Consider the following 21,107-nt stretch of genomic DNA (forward strand, 5'->3'; position numbering starts at 1 on the left):
AGAGCCTAAATCTTAACTAAGAATCTAGTCCATTTTGCATAGATATAATACACCTGTGATTTTGTTATCTGGCTTTCTGTACAAATCTGCTTCATGCAGTTCACAGAATGAACCTAGAAGAGGACAGATTTTAAGCTGCATATGCAGCACTGAATCTTGCACTTGCTAGGTTTCAAGTCACTGACTTTACAAAAACAGTGTATGTTTCACAAAGCTCAGTGAAACACCCAGTAGTTTTTTACTTATTCTAGGCCAGTAGTGTTTTATTTGTGATCCACAGACCTTTGGGAGTCCTGTGAGTAATTGCAGGAAGTTAATAAAAGAAAACTAAGAAAAACAAGGCTTTTTTTACTGTCTATACAGCATCCAAATCCAATACCTGTGACATAGCTGAAGATGTTCTCATCTCCACTGAAAAATTTTCAGGCATCCATGAACTGGAAAAGGTTAAAGCACATTGGTTTAGTCTCTCCACAGGGATCTGTACATTGTACAATGCAGGCTTGTCTCAGGATACTTCAGCTTTTGGTTTTGAGTTGATTGTGTAGGGATGATATGCTACTGGAACTTTTCTTGAGACAACAGTTTCTTAATATGATTTACATATGGAATACTGATAATCACTTAATACCACACTTCAGAGTAAAAGGTGGGCAGCACCTCCTCTGGCTGTCTTTTTATTGAAATCAGTTGTTAGGCATTCCCTGTGCACATCTACTGGGTTACACCTTTGAGGAGACTCAGGCAGAGAAGTCTCTAACTGTGGCTCCTGGTAGAACTCAGGAAACAGACGAGTTCCTGCCTCTCCCTAGTAATAGCCCTAATAAACTTGTATGGCTTTATAGGATTGGGTGCCTGAAGAAATATTAGGGAATTTATAAAGACATCTTTTTAGGTGCTTTCAAGAATAGGTGATCTGAACTAAGCTTCCCATTCTGCTTTCTTGTGCACAGAACTGTATATAATACCTGATCTATCATCATTTAATAAATGCTAGACTTTGTTGCCTGACAGCTTTGTGTTTCCTCCTGCCTTTGAATTTTAGACAGTGGAGTAATATTTTTGTTCTTATAGGCCACAGACTCCTCATCTAAAGTAAGTAGATGGGGAGCTTGGGGTACCTGGGGAAAGTCTCTTCTGTCATCAGCTTCTGCCACAGTGGGTAAGTGTTCAATCGGTAAAGTACATGAAAATAAATTGTAATTTTAATGTGTCATTAGACACGTTAATGTTGCATCTTAGAGATTCATAGACAGTTTTGTCCTGATATGCTTAGCAAACGTGATTTTTTTTTTTAATGGGAAAAAAGTTCTCCATAAACTGTCAAAGTACCTAAATATTCCTTTGGGTCAGATTACGGACAAGGTACTAGGCTTGTTTGTTAAGTTAGTGAATTACCTTGTGGTGGCTTCTTCCCAGAAGGGGTACATGATCTGATACTGTTACTATCAGCCAGAGGTTTATGGGTTTTGAAATGAAAGCACTCCAACCCAGATTTGTGCACTTGCATGATTGTGGTTTATACACCATGACCTCTGTCTATACAATCCAAATTCACTTCTCATAAATCATTCCAACTTTCATTGACACCCAGTCAAACTGTTAAGCTATCACACCAGACTTCGGAATGGAACATACTGAAACATGGATACTATACGCCCTCTCCCTATACTCTCATTTCAAATAGTATGTCAGTATAAAATGACTTTGTGAAGACTTTATGTAAAACGTAATCATTACACATCGAAGACTCACAGATAAAAAGCAAAGCATGCAAATACCTAGTTACCAGTGGGAAATCATTTCTCACACAACAGCTACTAAGCTGTTAACTAATCAGTTCTCATAAAGGATCCACAAAACACCTCTTCAAAAGATGAACCTAGGAATTAAAATTAATTGCCAGTTACTAAAAATAACGGACTCAACAAAGATACTGGTTTTATTCTCCCACATAAGGCTAAATAATTCTCTATATCCTCCTCTGTTCCATAGGCAATAAATCCTGTCTGTCCCTCAGAGGAGGGAACTTCCCCTGTCCTCTCTTATTTTCAGTAACACCTGCACTCAAGAGTTCATAACTACCTTTTCTTTTAGACAGTCCAACTAATTGACATATCTAATTAAACCTGGAATGGATTTCTAAGATGTCTTTAAATTGACATAAGTGAAGGTCACTGCTGAAAGGAGCAGGCCTGCCCTGCCCCAGCAATGTATTTCTTCCTTCTCTTATGCTACCAGTAGCTTTCCTGTAGTGATGTGGGGAACTGGTTTATGGAACTGATTTTGCAAAGTACGAATTAAGTAAGAGCTGTTTTTTCAGCTGGATCAGTTTGTAAATTCCCTAATCTGGCTCACCATTTGATCACCCAAGTGTTACTGAATAGGAAATGATGGGAACACACAGAACATGTCAATAGGGACAAGGGCAGCTTAACTAGCTGTGGAACTGCATAAGTGTTCTCAGCTTGTATTTAACCTTAAAGTTTAGCACTTCCCTTTCAGACTTGAAGAAGGGCATCTCATGTCAAAAATTTTGCCTGACACTATTAGTAGGTCTAGTAGCAGGTGCTGCTTTCACAGACTTCCATGAGTCTTGCCTCTCTTACATTCTCAGATCATCGTAACAACAGCATTCTGAAAAGAATTTGGCTTAGTGTAAATAACTAAAGAAGAAAATGTATGTGCATGTTGATAAGTTGGAATTGTAATGCTGATCAATTCCTCAGTTCAATTTTACAGTTGCAGCAGGGTTTCTTAAACAGAGCTCTTTCAGGTCAGTCAGGTTTTGCCTGTGAGATAGCCATATCTATGTTCTGTTTAGCTTTTGCAATAAATAGTGTTCTATCAAATGGCCATTCTACTGTTTGTGAGAAATAAGGTTATTTGTTACTGAAAAGGTACTGTTCTTGTAGGCTTGCAATGGCAATCTCACTTACAGCCTTCTGTTGCTTAAAAGTCTTGGCCTCACTGAGCAATCAGTTTAGTGTCACAAAGAGTATACATTTTCTGTGGGGCACTATGGCCATAGATATTTCTGGCCCAGCTGATGTAAGCTTGCCTGAAAATGTTGCAGAAACTTTGGGAGGTGAAAAAGAATGAGTGTTGTATCCCATCTTACTATCTAATCAGGACATATTTTTTACAGCTGTTTGTTGCTTTTTTCTATAAAACCTGCTGCCAGCATTGTATCTGTGGATTTCCATGGACTTTTTACATTATGTGATCTCATTTTTATAGAGATCATATAACATCTTGGTTCATTAAAGATTACATTAAAAATTCATGCTTAACTGATACTGGCTTCTTAACATACTACCTGACAGTATCAGCATCACAACTGTCTTCACAGAGTGTAAATATGCAAACAAGTCTGTTGTGAAGGCAGCCTGACTTGGTAAGTTTGTGTGATATTGTCTATTTTGAATAGGCATGTCATCACTATTATATATATTTTTAGATTTACTGTTATGTAAAAATGAGCACAGTTGGAACAGGTCAAGTTGCCTAGGCAAAGGAGCATCCACATGCAGAAAAGGAAAAAGAAAATTTAAAAATAATTTTAATTTTACACGAGAATGGTTGCACTATGTCACATCAAAGACCTGTCTACTATCTAGTTTCTGGCGCAGTGACCAACAGCAGCTGGGAAAGAGCCTAGAACCAGATGTATGTGAAGCAGCACAACCCTTGTTTTCTCTTCCCCTTTTCTGGAATCTACAACTTAGACAGACTTCCTGATCCTGGGATCAGGATAGGGTTGAGTTCCGATATTAATATCTAATAATTTTGGATCTAACTTTTCTCTGTGAATTTATTGAAATGGACTTTGAATTAAGGAGAAATCAAATATACTTTTCTTCCATGTTCACTGAACCCAAGGTAACTTGGAAGACCATGTTGATAACCTTAGATTTGTCCCAGGAAATCAATGCAACAGGTAATAGTTTATATTCCTGATACAGAGAGCATATTTCCTAGTTGTTTGTTATGGAAATTCATGCTTGATCTTGTGAAGTATTTGCTCTCTCTCACTGTATCAGACAGGATGTGGGACTGTGTATACCATATGTCTGCTTCAGCGTGATAATTCCTAGCAAAAGACAGAGAGAAAAAAAAATTAAAGCTATTGGGAATTTCTGTAAGATTTCTTCTTTTTATTAAATATTTATTATTCCCCTTCAAGTTACTCCATTTAATATCTGAGCAGTTCAACCAATGCTTCATCTCCTGTTCTGCATCAGAAAATAGGTTTGCCGTGAATCAGTCCATTTTAATGTTGCTTATTCCTTCAGTGTAGCAAATGGTATAAGTAAGCTGCGTTCTTGGAATTAGACTTATCAGCAACACCTTTGGCATGTGATTTTTCTGTTGCTCTGCCGTTATCTTTGTACAGCACTGCTGGTTGTCTGGCTAAGTATGACAGACACTTACTATCCCTTATACTTTTCTTAAAAATTGTACTCTGTAAAAATAGCAGTTTCAGGTGGAGTAAATAACATCTTAAAGGCCTAACCAAATACATTTAGCTTTTAACAAACAGTATCACAGAACAGCCCATGTTGGAAGGGACCTTAAAAGATCATCTAGTCCAGGCTTTTGTGGGAAAGGGTGCCTGGGTGAGATTATCAAGCATCTTGTCCAGTTACATCTTGAAAACCTGCAGCAGTGGGGACTCTACCACATCCCTGGGGAGGTTCTTCCAGTGAATGATTGTTCTCACTGTAAAACATATCTTTCTTACATTCCTTTCTCTTTAAGACTGAACTGAAATGATTGTTCCAAGGATCTCTGTTTCAATATGCTTCAAACCCTAATTTAGAGCTCCCAAACAGATTAGCATTTTTACTGCATAGCTGTAATTGTTTTAGCATAGCTGATTTTAGTTTCTAATAATAAGGTAGTTCCCATATAATTTGTATCTTACTTCTCTTTAACTAACTCTGCACATATAGCCAGTGACTGTTTTCGTGGTGGTTTTGTATTCTAAAGGAAATATCTGTTGTCTTTGAACTGATTTATTTGGATCAAGGTCCCTGCCACAAGGCAGATGTGTTATTAATCTATACAACAGAATCTGTAATGCCTTTGGATTAGTAGCAGTCACTGCCTGAACCATGCTTAGTGTCTGACACTAGATGTCACACTAAGAAAGTTGTTGAATCTGTCTCATCAACGAGATAAAGAGTTTTCTTTTGTATTTAAAAGGTGCAAGAAATTTGCTTTTCCCCGTTGTGGAACCACAGTGGAGTAGATCTCCTGCAATAGTTGCTGGGATGATGAGATGGGAGAAGTAGGCTCACTGTGATCTGGAGACATAATTTGTACTAACTGTCACCTTTTAATCCTCTTTCTTTTAAGTTGTATTTTGTAGTAAAGTAGCAATTACATCATCTAGTCTTTTAGTAACAGTGTTGATAAAACTCTGCTTTAACAGTGGGTTACCACTGCAGCTAAACTAATCTCATGGCTAGCAGCCACTGAAATGTGCAGTCTGCACCTCTCTTTCCCTTGTGTGTTTCTTCCTCCTCCCTGTGCCAGCACTCAAGCTTCTCTGAGCACCCAGTAATCAAGTTCAGGAAGCTAAACTGACATCAGAATAACTCTAGAGGAAAGAAAAAGTAATTTTCCTCCTCTTCAGTTCCTTCAGCCAGCTCACTGCGATAAGTGCCAGGGCAAGCAGAATAGACAAGTATGGAACATGGAAGGAGCAGAACATCCCATACCAGCACCAAGAAGCCTTTAGGTCAGCTTAGCTGTAACAGCAAACTTTTTATCCCCAGGGCTTAAGTGAGGCAAAACACATTCTCAGCCTGTACCTGAAGCTTGTGACTTCCATTTTTAAAACCAGCTTGTATGCTTGAAAGCTTGCCTGTTTGGTATTTTTTTTCCAACTAAGCTACCTGGTAGCATAATGAAAATTACTACCTTCTCCTACAAGCCTTGCCTTTCATATGCTGTATTTCTTTGTATGGATGAATTATGGTGTTCATAAGGTGCTTAAGTTATGGTGCTCAACCAGCTTCATTTCCAAGAAAAGTCTGTTCTCTGTCATGCTGTATGCATGTGCTTCACTCCATGTAAGTGTGGGCTTTTTTACATCTAGTGCCATTGATAAGACTAGCATCTGTCAATACAAACACAGCTATTTAATTTACAAGGCCTCTGAAATTCATACAGTAAGGCTGCTTAATGCATCTCCCTCACGTATTACTTGTAATTAATATTCTGCTCTCTTGATTATTTTGTGCTTGTGTATATTCCTCATCTAGTTCTTTACCTAGCAGAATGGCACAGCAAAGTATCAGACACCCATAGTTCTCCGTGTTATGCTGAAAACTTTTTCTTGTCACTCAGTATGACAGAAGGAAATGTCACTTATGGTGTCACTGTGTTCATGAGCTTCGATATTACGCATGGAAATGTGTAATAATCAGTATTGCATAGCTTAAATTGAAGTCTGTGGAACAGAAATGCAAATGCTTCAGATAAGGTGAAATTAAAGTATTGCAATTATGTGGATATTGTTTCCATTCCCTATAGATATTATTCTCCTCTTGTGAAGTAAAGAATGATCTAAAAAACCCCCAAAGGCTAGATATTATGCTTGTACCATATATGACCATAGAAAGGGCAGTTAATCTCTTCAGAAGACTACTTTTTTTTTTTTTTTTTTCATTGCATAAATTCAGCTGATTAAGGGAAAACTGGTTTGGGGCCTGAAATCACATGGTGGTCACTCAAGTTATTTTGTAAATAACACTTTACAGCTGCTGTAGCAGCAACTCCCTTTAGCACTGTTCCTTCTTTTTAAGAATGCTGAATACAAGTAAGGGATGGAAGAAATTGTGGACATGCTTTTGGGGATGGCAGTCCCGACTGCTTTCATCATGTCTTTCAACATGGGTTTGTGATCTAGAAGAGGTTGAGGACCAATAATCTGTTGTAGCAGCCTTTATGCCTACTGCTATTATTAAAACATTTTACCATTGCAGTAAGGAGATCTGAAGCTAGTCTCATTTACCACAATGTAATTGGAGTTATTCCTGATTTACAGACTGGACAGCATAGGTATTATCAGAATGTAGCCTGTGTTTTTATTTTAACTACAAGGAAGAGAATTTTTCTACAGTCTTGAAGTGAATGGAGTGCCAATAGGGTAGCCTTAAAGTAAGCACAGTGGGGTCCCGCTTTTTTTAGTGTACAAAACCAGAGCACAGCTGGCTTTTCCACGTATCTATATTTCATATAGTAGAGTGATTCCCCCTCAGCCATCTTCGGGTTCCTCAGTTTCTCAGTCAATGTCAGATGCGAATTTAAGGCCAGTTTGAACCAGATGAAGCTTCCATCAGAAATGCCCCCATGGTGCAACACAGATTACAAAAAACTGTGTGCTAGCCAGGGGCAAAATCTCGAACTTTTCCTCCCCATTTATACCACTGAAGCAGGGAGTCCAGTTTCCTGGGAGTACTAGATTGACAAGGGACAGCGATTCCTACAGAGCATGGTTTAGATTTCAGATGTGCTTAACTGCCCTCCATAGGTGTCTGTTGGCCTCTCTCAGCTCTGCAGGGAATCCAAAGCTTCTAAACTGAGAGGTGGAAGATAAGAGAGCCTAAAGTGAAGTGGGATGTATCTGACTAAGGCATTTGTGAGCGCTGTAATCTGGCCTTGGGCAGATCAGGCAAATTCAAAGGCAGGCCACATTTTCAGGCACTGCTTGCAAAACCTTCCTTTGCAAATGAAAGATTTAAGCTAGCAAGATGAACAACAATATTCTGCTGAAACCGCTAGCCAATAGAAGGAAAAGAAATCATGAAGGCAAGAAAAAGAAAAGCAACAACATAGGAAAAAAAGGCATGCTTTCTTCAAAAAGAATGCAGTTAATATAACCCATTGCATAGCTCTTTTGTTATCTGCTGTTACAGATGAGTAAATGGAGGCATCAGTGGTGTTCCTAAGTTTACAATATCAGGTCAGCTGTGTTACCACACAGTGTAACAAAACCAGTGCACCTTTATTTCTAAAATGTAGTTCATCTCCTATAACCTCTTTTATTTCTGTGCCGTTTGAAATTACAAATAATCACTTTCATTTCCAAAGCAACATGTGCTTCTGCTATGTTTGTGCGTGTATCTTAACAGTGCTGACTTGCTTCAGTTGTGTTCTTCAGATCTCATCTGGTTTTGTTGTTGTAGTCAAACATACATGCCATACAGTTCAGTCAGCAAAACCACTCCTAACTGACCTGAAATATTTGTATCATTCTAGCGCATGTAACCACAGCCCTGAAAATGCTGCCTTTTGTAAGTCTGTAAATATCAGTACAGCAGCTGTGTGCTTTCTTTTGGAAATACAAGCTTGTCTGCAAAACTATGAGAACCAAATTACAGAATATATATATAAAAAAATAATGTTTAGATAGAGAAAAAAAATTGGAAAATTAATCTGAAAAATCCGTAACTTTTGCACACAGTTAAAAGGATATCTTTGCTTAATGTTTATAGTTAATTTTTTTATATAATTACAGGACAATAGTGCTTTGTTAGCAAGTCCGATCCTTGAGAAAAATTAAGTCAATGGTAAGAATAGAACTCTTTTGCTCATTTAAAAAGTTGTGAGCAGAAGTAGAATGAAATGTGACATGGAGTATCTACTAGTTTAAAAGCACAATTAATAGATATTTAAGTGAGTCCCAGGGATTTGGAGAGTAAATAAATTACTATAGAATCTATTCATGCTAATATTTTCATTGAATCAATTAAATTCAGGAAATCTGGATTAGACAAAGTAGTACGCTGCTCTCCAGTATCTGCACTGGAACAGATTTTGCAAAAGGCAAGAAGTTGTCCAGCGATGGCTTAAATCACTGTGGTGCGCAACCTGGTACAGTTCAACATGCTGCTACGTTTTGTAAGACATGAAATAAAATAGACAAGGGTCATCTTTTCTTTAGAGAGGTAAAAACATTTACCTGCCTAGTCTCTCTGTTTTCGTAAAACATCAGGACCCTGTGCAGCTTAGGCTGTTGTATAGAAAATTACTTCTTTCTGCTTGTCTGTTCCTTAGGGGACATCTGTTATTTCTGTTTACCTCCTCAGATACTCCAGTTTTCTTGTATGTGATCTTTCAGTAGTGCTGTTTCACATATGTTTTCTACAGTATATTTATTACTGAATTCATAGAGCACCTGATGTGCAACCCATCTGGAAATTATAGAATCATAAATCTAAGCTTTCCTTCTTCCTATTCCATTTCAGGTAGTTTTGCTACATCCTTCTTTAATCAGATGTTCAAAGGCATATTTTTATGGTCACACACACACATATATATGTATGTGTTTATTCAGAACACTGCAGAGCACTGGCAAATGATAGGCTATTTTGCTGTAGTTAATGTAACTCAGAAAAGAGGCTTTGAACTTTTCTAATAGAAAGTGCACACAATTGTGGGAAAGTATGGACAACAGTTAATGAATTGTTATGTTTGACTTCATGCCTTAAATGTCTAAGTATCTTCCTGAGCATCTGTATTAATGCCTTTTCTGAAATCATTTATCTATTTACAGCTCATTTTAAGGTGACAAAGCAAAGAAGTATGAAATTGTCATTAATACTTCTTATAAGCAGTTAGGCAGATAGTTAAAGCACTCTGTATTGTCCTACTGCTAGAAGTAATCAGCTTTATGTGAGATGCAGTAACGGTATGTTGTGCAAGAAAAAATCAAATAGGGTCACCAAAGCCATTTCATTTTGTGTTAGAAAGAAGCATTGCTTGCCTGGTTGGTTGTTTACTTACTGCATCTCATCTGATATGCAGAAACTTCCAGGTAAGGAAGATGTACTAGGTGGATCATTTGTAACAAGAGAAACATACCATGAACATAGTTGTGGATATATCCAGAAGCAGAATAGGCAGGTAATTTGAGGGTAGTCTTTTTTAAGGGCAGTGTTTTTCAGCTACAGTTAATGCAGATCAGGAAACTGTTGCCTCATTTTGCTGACTACCAGCCAATCCCAGCCTGTCCTATAGCAGGATGTTACCGGTCCATGTGATCTGCTAATGTAAATAAACTCTGTGTAGAAAAGTGGCAAAGCAATCCCATTCTGTCAAAACTATTCAGATAAAACCGGTAATAACATACATTCTTTACATTAAACTAGACCCTTTTAATAGAACAGAGAGTTAGGGGGTCACTATGTATGTGTCGGGTAAAGGTGGTGAAATCTCTGTAGGAGATCAGCTACTGCTGGAACAATAATTCTGTGTCATCTGACACCAGCAGACTTTACTGGTATATCTGTTATATATATATATATACACACATATATATACACATATATAGACACACACTGATAAATAAAGTATATTTAAATAGCAGCTTTGAGGAGAGACACTTTAAAATCTGACTTCAAATGAGCAACTGAGGAGCTTAAATCCTGACATAACTTCAAGGATTTCTAAAATACTTCCCTAACATTGCACCTATGCAGCAGACTGAGGAACAGATTCCTTACCTCAGCCCTGCAGTCACCCATAGACCGTTACTTGTGGGTTAATTGTTCTAGACCTCTGAAAACTAGATGGGACCAAACCCTACAGCATTAGGAGGACCATCAGTTTCTGTTCAAGGTGATTGTAATAGCATATTTAGCATTTTGAAAAGCAGGCAACTAAACTTACGTGTGCCACGGAAACAAGTTTTACATTTCAGATCTAATGTCATTTGTATCATATTTTAGCTTTAGTGTTTCTGGTCAGTTAATACACTGGATATAGTAGAACAAGTGAATTCTTAACCTAGAAAAAAATTAAGCGATGAGGTAAGTTTAATAGTTACTCTGATTGTCGTCATTTGTGGAGTGTAAGAACACTATGCAGTGTTAGTAGTAAGTTTTCAAATTGTATAATCTAGAATATGCTTCTGCTGCAGGTCATGGCATAACAGCAGTGAAGGAAAAAGCAGGAACTACCCTAGGAATACATAACACAAGTTCAGCATCTTCGGAAACAGCAGTGCCTCCTGCAGCTGAAACACCAATTATACGTAAGTTCAAGTTCACTGAAATTGGACCAACCTCTTTGACACTGCCAAATTAGTCCAATTTACAAAATTACAGGATTTTGACCACAGAATCCAGTTTACTGTAATTTGTGACTAGTAGAGATGAAAGTATGCTGTAACTTGCTTTTTTTTAATTTTGTTAGAAGCAGAAGATTCTCTGGACCAAAGCTCATCTGAGAATACTCCTTCTTCTCCTTCGTCTGGATCTCGTGGCATGTTGTCAGCTTTCACTCATGCTGTACAGAACACAGTGAGTCTTTTTAGCTGGCCTCTGTGCTCTAATCATTCTTCATCATTTTTAGGTGCAGCTTCACTGTAGGTCCCATTTGTTAAGTTGTAGCTCTTTGTAAAAACAGTTAGGTTGTAAGTCTGTTTAGAGTCTTTTCTATGGCAAAATAACTGTATCAAATTTAAAAGAAAAAGTCAAACCAACTAAGTCATTTACTACTTTAGCATCATTTTCAGTGAAAAATTGGTATTCTCCTAAACTATATCGAATTCTGCAAATTCTATTGCAAGAATTCTATTGCAAGAAAAAAGATTTCTGGGAAATCTTGTACCATCATCTAATTTTTTTTTTCAGTTAAGTCCTTCCAGAGAAAGTATGTTAATATTTTTAATAATTTTTGAAGGCAGATAAAATAAGAAAATACTCCATTCGCTTATTTGAAGGCTTCTACTAAACTGTGCATTGTTAGTCCCTGGCCCTTACCTTCACCTCTCTATCTAGTGTCTCATTTCATATTAGCCTTCCCTGAAGATGGTCTGATTGCGGACTCAGTGAGGCAAAATCTCTCATCCACAGTTCTTTCCTGTTACGGTCTCCATATATCTCCTGTGTGTTGCACTTTACCCTTTTCTGTTTCTCTGTGTTTCAACTTTTGCAAACTCCTGTACCATACTGTTCTCGAATAAATTTTGGTTTAATCTTCTTCCCTTACATTTTTTACACATTATTGCCATAGCAAATGTTTTCCTCTGATCTTTTCAGTGTGGCGTTTCCCTTGAAATTGTAAGAGACTTGAAGCATCAGCTAAAAAGGCATAGAAGACTAAGTCCCCATTGAGCATGTTTTAAAAATGGCAGTTCTTTTTTAGTGCATATCCAGTTCACTCTGAGCACCTCATCACTCTAATATCAAAGATTTTGGGAGCAGGGAGAGATTCCTACTGACTATTCCTAAGACTGTTGCTACAGAATCTGGAGCATCGTAGAGCTTGTTGAGGGCTGGACATCAGTAAGTTTACCTGAGCATTGTATAAAATTTGCAAATAAGAGAAATGTGCTCTTGCAAACCTAGAGAGGCTACTATACCACAGTGATGAATGTCACCAAACAAAAAGAATAACTTAAGATTTCAGTAAGTTGCTTGTAATGCCATTTGAGACTTCAGTAGGGTTTTCCATTATATATCATGTTACATCAGCATTTGATTATCTGACAGGTACATAATCCAGACTGAAATGGGAATCTTTAACCAGTGAAAATTCTTCTTCAGTGTACGTGAAAAATTGTGAGTGAGGGCTAATGCTAATACGAAGACACAGGAAAAACAACTGTATTTCTATAGGAAGTTCCAGAGTCATCACAAGTGTCAAAAATTGCATTAACAAGAAAGGTTAGGTAGGGTAGGATCATCCTGTTCATGATGGACTTTGGGTCCATATTATTCATATCTAAAATATATTCCCATGGACTAGATGTCACTTCAGATGAAATTAAAGTGGTATTCTTAATAATTTTTTTTACTGGCAACAGGTGTTAACGTTTCTCTGGTGCAAGTCTTTTAATTAACTAGAAATATTTTTATAGTTGAGTTTTTTCTTCTTGAAAATATATTCAGAACAACGTAACAATTTTATAAATGTGTCAATCCTAGTGTTCGTTGAAGTATAGAAGATCTAGGGACCTGAATGTTCACAGATAGTGTCAGCAAAAGCAATACTCTTTACAGTTCATATTAGCATAAACTGGAAAGAAAATAACCACATTGCATTGTTTTATACAGGGGAAAAGTGTGTTATCTGGAGGCTTAGATGCTTTGGAATTTATTGGGAAGACAACCATGAATGTCCTTGCAGAAAGTGATCCTGGATTTAAGAGAACCAAAACACTGATGGCAAGAACAGTTTCTCTATCTCAGGTTGGATTTATTTAACTACAGCTCTGTCAATGCAGTTTTAGATTCTTTTTCCGGAATTTCAGATGCCTCAGGGAGAGGCTTTATTTATTGAAATAGATATTGGCTAGGCTTAAGGAAATAAATATTATGCTTTATATTTGCCCCACTTTATTTTTCTTCAGAGAGACACAAAAGATAATGTAAAATCATCTTTTCTGTATAATCACATGTGCAACACCTGATTTTAATAGGGTAGTATATGTGGTGATAAGTCATTACACTCTGGAGACAGAATCAAATTGTTGGTGTTATTTCTAACAGCTGTAGATAGGTAATCTTCCAGCACAAACATCACTGTACTGCTTTCCTTGGAAATAAGTAATACTGGAATATGATGTATGTTTCATTAGGAATTAAAGCTGTGAAAAGTTAGATCTTAATGTCCATCTTAACTAAAACTAACTTTTACAGCCATGACTTACATACATGTTTAAAAGTCCAGAGGTATGATAAAAACAGAAGTGCTGTCAGTACAAAATTATTTTAGCTCTCCAGACACTGATAGGAGGGTGGCTGTGGAAATCAATAGACATTGAAAAAAACTTTCATTTTACTACGTGTTTACTTCCTTGTAGAGAGGAGTAAGGTATTTTTCTTCTAATGAGATGTTTTGTCTTTGGTGTTTGTCATTCTAAGTGTGAACAGACTGATACTGTTGTAGTAGGCCAAAAGCAAGTAAAGCTTCTTAAGGCCCACAGGGTTAAACCCAGCTTTTGAGAATACCTTTCTAAACAATACGCATTAATTCACACATAAAAGATGAGTCAGAAAGTGACATGAATCAGTTCTCATAGGTCACATAAGGTAGTGCTTGCTTTTTGGTGATTTTTACATAAAACTTTGTGAATGATCTTTGGAAGGTGGAGACTGAAAAAAATCTACTATTTTAAGTCTTCTGTAACAAGTGAATAACTGAAGACAACATTGTAGAAATTTTGATTATGGAATAGTGTAAGTGGCGAGAGTTAATCTGTATTCAGAGGCTTATATGTGACTTGAGATGCAGTTCAGATGTATTTACCAGCTTTACTTTTTAATTTACAGTAAATTCATATGACAGGCCATTCCTTCCTGGAATAGAAGATCCTATTCTATACACTATTCTGTCCTTGTACGCTAATTTAAGTGTGTAAGAAGATCACTCCAAAATATTCCCAAGTACATGGAGTGTAGTTCTGCCCCAGTTTTGGTAGAAAACACACCTTATTAGGCCAGTCTCTTCTGTCAGTCTTGCTGTCACATAAAACTGGCTTTAATATCTGTTAAAAATATTGTACAGGAAATGTTTATATAGGTGCATTATTTATGCAAGTAGATAGGCAGGTCCTGAAAATAATAGTCTTCCCATTTTGTGGTCTGTGGAATGGATTGCATGACTCTCTAAGGCTGTGTATAAAGTAGTCCTTTTCATTTTATTTTCATTGTAGTTGGTGGCAAAATTTCTTATACAGTATCCATAGCTGACATTGCTTTTGAGAACATATGATTATTTGTTTGTTCATTGTTTTTTTTTAAAAAGATGGTTAGCAATTGCCATTGAGAAAACCACACTTGGAATACTACTTAAATATTTTATTAGAAAAGTTTATCAAAAAAGTTAGATATTTCAGCTTTGCAGGTGTGATATAGTCCCAAATTTTATTAGTTTCCTAGACAAGCAGAAGCAGGAAGTAATAAAATCTGTTATACCTACAGCACTACCAATAAAACAAAAGGAATGATGTGTATTTTTGCAGCTGTTGAGAGAAGCTAAAGAAAAAGAGAAACAGAGGCGGGCCCAGCAAGTTACAGTTGAAAGAACAGCACATTATGGACTACTTTTTGATGAATTCCAAGGTTTGTCTCATCTTGAAGCTCTGGAAATCCTGTCAAATGAAAGTGAAGCTCAGGTACAGTATGCAGACAGCATAAATCAAAATGGTTGGTAAAAAATTGATCTTTACATAAATTTCACTCTGCAAGTACATAGGGAATGAACAGTAAGTTTTCCATCAACTTCAGAGAAAGCTGGATTGGTCCCATGGGCCAATCATTGGCTTCAGGAAATCAGTCTCAATACACCTAAAATTTTAACTCCAAGGTTGACTCCAAACTAACAAACATCTTAACTGAATGTTATTTTTGTTAGGACTGTGTATAGTCTATATTTTTCAGCTTGTGACACAATGCGTATGTCTTTTCAGCATTTTCAAGGTGGTTGAAGTCTTTTGGTTTTGTATTGGGCTCCGATACTTACTTTCAGGAATTCCAGGCCTACTACACATGAAGGCTGGTGAATTAAAATGAATCCCAGATTACTTATCCAATTCATAAGCCTTTTTTATTGTGTTAGTTTTTAAAGTTACATAAAACTACCCTAAGATATTATTACTGGAAGTGTAAAGATGTCTCTCTGAAGAACATGCTAATGTTACTATGGCCTGTATGATAAATATATTTTTTAATTTCAGCTGTCAATTTATAGACTCTGCTAGTAGAATAGTAGCTCTCTGACAGTAGATTAACATAATTTGGTAGAATCCCAGCAGCAGTATTTTGTAATAAAACAGTTTTCTGAATAAGTTTATTAAAATGCAAGTTTTCTTCTTGTTTGTTTTTGTAATTAGCAGTCCTTGCCCTCTGGGTTATTTTTAATAAAAAGTAACCAGCTTATGTTTTTTAAATGTTCACAAATAAAAGAAGCTTATATTAGTAACAGCTAAGTACATACTGTCCACATTTTAAATTTTTGCAATTATGTCTAAATGAAAAATTAGAAATTCAAAACTTCCATGTAAGGTTCAAGGGCCTGCTTTTGGAAAAAACCCAACAATGAAAAACCACAAAACAGCAAAGCGAGAAATAGAAATCAAGATCAAGTTAATTGTCAACACTCTTTTTCTTTTACTGTGAAATACCACAGGTTAAGTAAGACTTGTGCAGGTTGTTACCATTTTCTGATGTGCTTCATGTTACATCCTAGATAACCCCTTGTTCATAGTCCTGCTTACTTCAGTTAGGATTGAATGCAACTATGGGGGTCAACAAGTCCAGTTCTATGATAAATATTCCAATTACCATACACACACAAACACACACACACCAAGCATGTACAGTACTATAAGCTTAGAGACCTGTACTAACAGCCCAAAAGCCAAAGGAGGAGCACATGAGAAAATGAAGGTGTTGCTAATGTCCTATGTGCTTCTAATAGCAAGGATTTAAAAATATTTTTAAGCTTTTATTTTGAAAGTTTCCATTTTAAAAGTTCCCATTTAATACTATGAAATGGATAATGCTACAAAGAGGGACAAAAAAGCCCCAGGTGGTCTTTCACAACCTGAGTCGGGTCTCCCAACTTCATCTTGTATTTAACCCTGAGCATGGGAGCTGGACACACCAAGGAGGCACGTATGAAAGTAACATCTTTCCCCAGTCTCTCACTGAGCCAGTCTGCACATTTGTCAAGCAAGCTTAAACAAATTCCCTTGAAAAAAACCTAAAAGTAAAATTTTGTATCAAGGGGGGAGAAAGGATTTCTCTCGGCTTCCATAGGCAGAGAATGCAGTCAAGGGATTAACACCATATAACTGTAAAACAAGTGATTCAAGGAATCTGTTTCCATCCCTCTTAGGCAAACTAACAGTGATTCAAAGAATCTGTTTCTGTCCCTCTTAGGCATGCCACCTTATTAGATATGCAGGGACCCGCAGATACCTGAGACATGCAAAGACCTGTCAATGCATTCTTCAGAACAGGTGGACTGGTAGACTGTCAATAATTTTGGTTGCATTTTGAAGGAGGGGAAACAGGCTTCTTTTTTCAACTCCTGTGAGTCCTCAGACTAACCATGAATTTCACCTGTGCTCTTTTTGCCTGCTGTCTTCCAAGCAATCTCAAAATGCTTATAACAGTTTGCAATTAAACCATAGATTTATAATTCAAAACTAATGTTCTGGGAGAAGGTAGAGACCTGATGATCTTGCAAGGCTGGTGTAATTTTTGTGATAATCAAATGTTGATGAGAACCAAAAATGTGTCTGCATTGAAACGTTGTAGACAAGGTTGGAGCATAGTGGAAGTTTCCACTTCTTAGCCTATTTTGGTATCAGGCTCTAAATCAGCATTTAAGAAATGCTCAGTTTTGGTTAGCAATGCTTACTGTCCTTTCTTTTACAGATTCAGTCATATTTAGCAACACTTGATGGAGAGCAGTTGGAGACTGTGAAAAATGATTTAATTGCTATAAAAGAGATTTTTGTTCCAAAGGAATCAGATGATGAAGTGGTGCAGGCACAGAAAGGTAATTGGAAATATAGAGAATCATAGGAGTAATTGTTACTTTTGTATACAGTAATTTTAAAAATTACAATCCATACTAGAATTTCTGATATCCTAATACTCTTCATAAGGTAGTCATTAAAATTAATTCTCTATAGAAGTTGTGGAAGCTGATCAATGCTTAATTTTGAATTTATATTGTAATTGAAGTGTGAGATATAGGAAATGTAAGGAAATATATTACTTTGCTGTATCATCAGTGAAAGCAAAAGATAAATAAGGGAAAATGATAACCTTTTGAATAACTGAGGTTTTCTTACAGAATCTGTTTATGAAATGGTGTAATCTGAATGTTTTGGGGTGTTTAGCAATGCTTTTCCGTTTAGCAACTTCCTCCTCGCTTTGCACCCTGCCTTACTAGATAGGGAAAAGGTAGAGTGTAATAGAGACTTAAGAACCCTGAACTTTTTAAATGAAAGTCACTTTGAAACACAGTGGCTTTCTAGGTATTGCTTGGCAAGATGTGACATGTGAAGTGTGAGAAGTCAAAGCAACCAGAAGCATGCCATAACTATGTCATAGTGCACAGCACTGAAGAGAATGGGACAAGCATGACAGTCCACAGATCAGCTTGCAAAAGTTACAATAAAATGGGTGGGTGATTTGGTTGGGGGCAAAATAGGTGTCTTAAACAGGAATTTTGGCATTCCCCAGAACAGGCTGAAAACAGAGGGTAAGAAGTTAGCCTAAAGTCACCATAGGGCACATGTCCAGGCCTGTGAGATCCATACCAAACCTCTTCTAGCTAACAGAAGCAGTCCCTTTGATGTGACTAAAGACTGGCTTATGCTATTGAACACCATATTGTTGTGTTTCAGAAGCACAGAAACATAAAAAGATACTTGTTCCACATCTTCTTGATCTTCTCAAGGGCGCTTTACCCATAAAACCTACATTTTACAGGATGGTGAGGTATGATTTCTCTAGCCTTCAGAAAAGCTAGAAAAACTGTGTTAACATCCACATGAGTCTTTTCTGGTCAGACTGTGCTTTCTAAGCAGTGCTTATTCAGTATGCCTGATGTCTTTCACAGGGAGCTTATTGTTTCTTCTTGGGTGGACAACGAGCGGTCAGTGTAAAGTAGAGTACAGTAGAGTTTTGTGCTCCCCCCGTACCCCTTGTTACTCCTTAAAACCCCATGCTCCTCTGTGAGGTTGTGAGAAACAGAAGTCAAGAAAGTGTATTAACTGTTTAAGAGTGAGGATTCATGAGATGACTGTTGTTCCTTAATTACTGTGGGAAATATTTCCTTGCTTTGAAACCAGCCTTCAGGAAAAGTCCATTCGTTGCACAAAGTGATGTTTTCTCTGGTGGTGGGAAGTTCTGTTTTTTTCAGTGAAACACAGCTGCTGATCATGTTCCTTGAAACATCAGCTGGCCTTTTAAATAGTCTGGGACCAAGGCAATGAGCACCTTAAAAAAACAAACAAACCAAATCAGAGTGTCCAGCATCCAGCAGCTTTCCCCCTGCAAAAGCAAACCAGTCAGCAGTGAAACATTTCCTCCTCTCTGTGACAGCATAAATAATAACCACACACGTGTTCTTCTCACAACTGAATGGGTGTTACTTCAGGCTGCAGTTCAAAATGACTCACAGCCTTTAGTGTGATCAGGTTCAAGATTTATTGTTACTTGAACTAGAGATAAATTTCATTAATTAGTATTAAGTCAGATAAATTTTAGTTCCACTGGAGGACACCAAAAGAATAGAAAAGTTAATCACTTCTCAAGGCAGTTTTCTGTTACAGCTGAGCCTAAAATTCTGTGGTTAGGCTCCTGACCTGGGACATGTGGCCTTTACTTCTTTCTTCAGTCCACAATCCATAGTACATGCAACCAACACTGCACTGATAGTGCTCTTACCACTGCATAGTGCTTTGACACGTCCCTTCTAGACAGTGTCCTAGCCTGGGTGCCTTTCCCAGTCACAAAAATGTGTTATGTTCATTAAAATCTTGTCCGAGTGAAAAAAGGCTTCGTATCATCCTCCTGAGTCAGGGAAACCAGACCTTTTCCTGAATTTCTTAATGCGCAGGATCTTTAGTGTTTTTATTAAGTGCATTTATGCAGCAAATGCATAAAACCTTGTAAAACTTAAAGAATTCCACTAATAGGCTTTTACATGACAATTGTCTGCCCTTTTTAGATAAAAACAATGTCCCACGCATTTTCATGTAATGTTCTATGTGATTTGGCATGTCCATTTCCCCTCATGGAGCACAGTGCTACTGAACAGTTTAATGTTTCATTGATACTTTAGTTTGCCAGTTTTCACATAATTTAAGTTGGATTCCAGTGACTCCATATTAACAATGCTTAGCATTCTAGTCATATTTTACAAATAAGTTTAGCTTTCTGGGGTGCATTGATACGTATTCTTCTGGGCACACGCTTACCTTTTAGAGTCTAGGTTTAAATTGTTTGGGTTTGTTTGGTTTTTTTTTAATTAAATTGGTATCGTTTACCTGAAATGACTTGTTGGAACCTTAAGCGTATTTCTGTGGCATAATTAATATTTACACTAAAAAAATGGTCTATGTTTAATGTTACCAAAACATTTAAACATCATTTGGCATCCAGCACCGATAAAAGACAGTGAAGTTTAACAACAGGTTCACTGATCAGGTTTAAATGCAGCTCATGTCTTGCTGTGAAGAGAAGACTTTATTCTAGTTTGTGTTCTCAGCTCAAGCTCCTGTTAAAAACATTAATTGTTTCATTATTTATTTTTACTTAAACTAGCTAGTCTAGCAGAACGTAGCAGTCTACATTAAAATTCTGTGGAGTTTTATTTGTGTTTTCTAAACAGTTTAAGACTACAACTAACTTGCCTTCAGTAGTATTTTGATTTGTTCTTCCTAGATCAATTAAATATGTGGGGTTTTTCCTCTATGCAAGGAGGCCACCCCCCTACAAAAGAGTGATTAACTAATGATGTCTGAAAATGTTAAATCTTACCTAGCCACTGAGCAGTATTTGAAAACAAGTTAATTACTACTTATTGCTAGTTACCACAGTGTTACCACTTTCTCATCATCAGTCATGTTATTTATGTGGTGTAATTTGTCAGGGCTATATATATTCAGCAAAAAAGAAGACTACTTGGGAGGAAAACTAGTACTTTGCATTCAAGTGTTTGAAAAGGGTGGCACTTTGGTTTTTGTAAATTCTCAGGATACCTTCTTGTCCTAGACTCTCAGAATCTCATTCAGAGATGTTAGTGCTGCTTTTTGTTTCTACTGTAAACACAAGTGTTTACACAAGAAGAAATTACTGCGGTGATCTTCAGAGGACTGTTTTGGGAAAGGATTGGGGCTAGGCTTTGTTCTTGGCGACTTTGAAACTGGAATTGTAGTTTTTTCTGTGTCTTTGCTTAACAGTCAGATAGGTGCAAAATGAATACAAAAAGAAAGAAAAGGAAAAGATATTTTCTGACAAAGGTGGGAGAAAGCCACATGCATACCCATACCCTTCTCTAATGTTTCCTCTCACTTTGATTATGTAACTTTAATGTATTTTTCACTGCAGCTTATTTTCCTT

General features: G+C 37.0%; 1 protein-coding gene across 3 annotated transcripts in view; it reads left to right on the plus strand.

Annotated features, from left to right (window-relative positions):
* The window catches only part of FAM114A1 (family with sequence similarity 114 member A1), a 36,912-nt gene that overhangs the window by 2,943 nt on the left and 12,862 nt on the right, over positions 1-21,107 (plus strand). For all 3 annotated transcript variants that reach the window (XM_037391262.1, XM_037391283.1, XM_037391272.1), the window contains exons 4-9: positions 1,075-1,162; positions 10,934-11,047; positions 11,209-11,315; positions 13,074-13,208; positions 14,984-15,136; positions 17,406-17,529. In XM_037391262.1, coding sequence (XP_037247159.1) covers positions 1,075-1,162; positions 10,934-11,047; positions 11,209-11,315; positions 13,074-13,208; positions 14,984-15,136; positions 17,406-17,529 — 721 coding nt within the window. The remainder of the gene's footprint in view (positions 1-1,074; positions 1,163-10,933; positions 11,048-11,208; positions 11,316-13,073; positions 13,209-14,983; positions 15,137-17,405; positions 17,530-21,107) is intronic.

The sequence above is a fragment of the Falco rusticolus genome, chromosome 1 (assembly GCF_015220075.1).
Source record: "Falco rusticolus isolate bFalRus1 chromosome 1, bFalRus1.pri, whole genome shotgun sequence".
NCBI classification, from domain to species: Eukaryota; Metazoa; Chordata; class Aves; order Falconiformes; family Falconidae; genus Falco; species Falco rusticolus.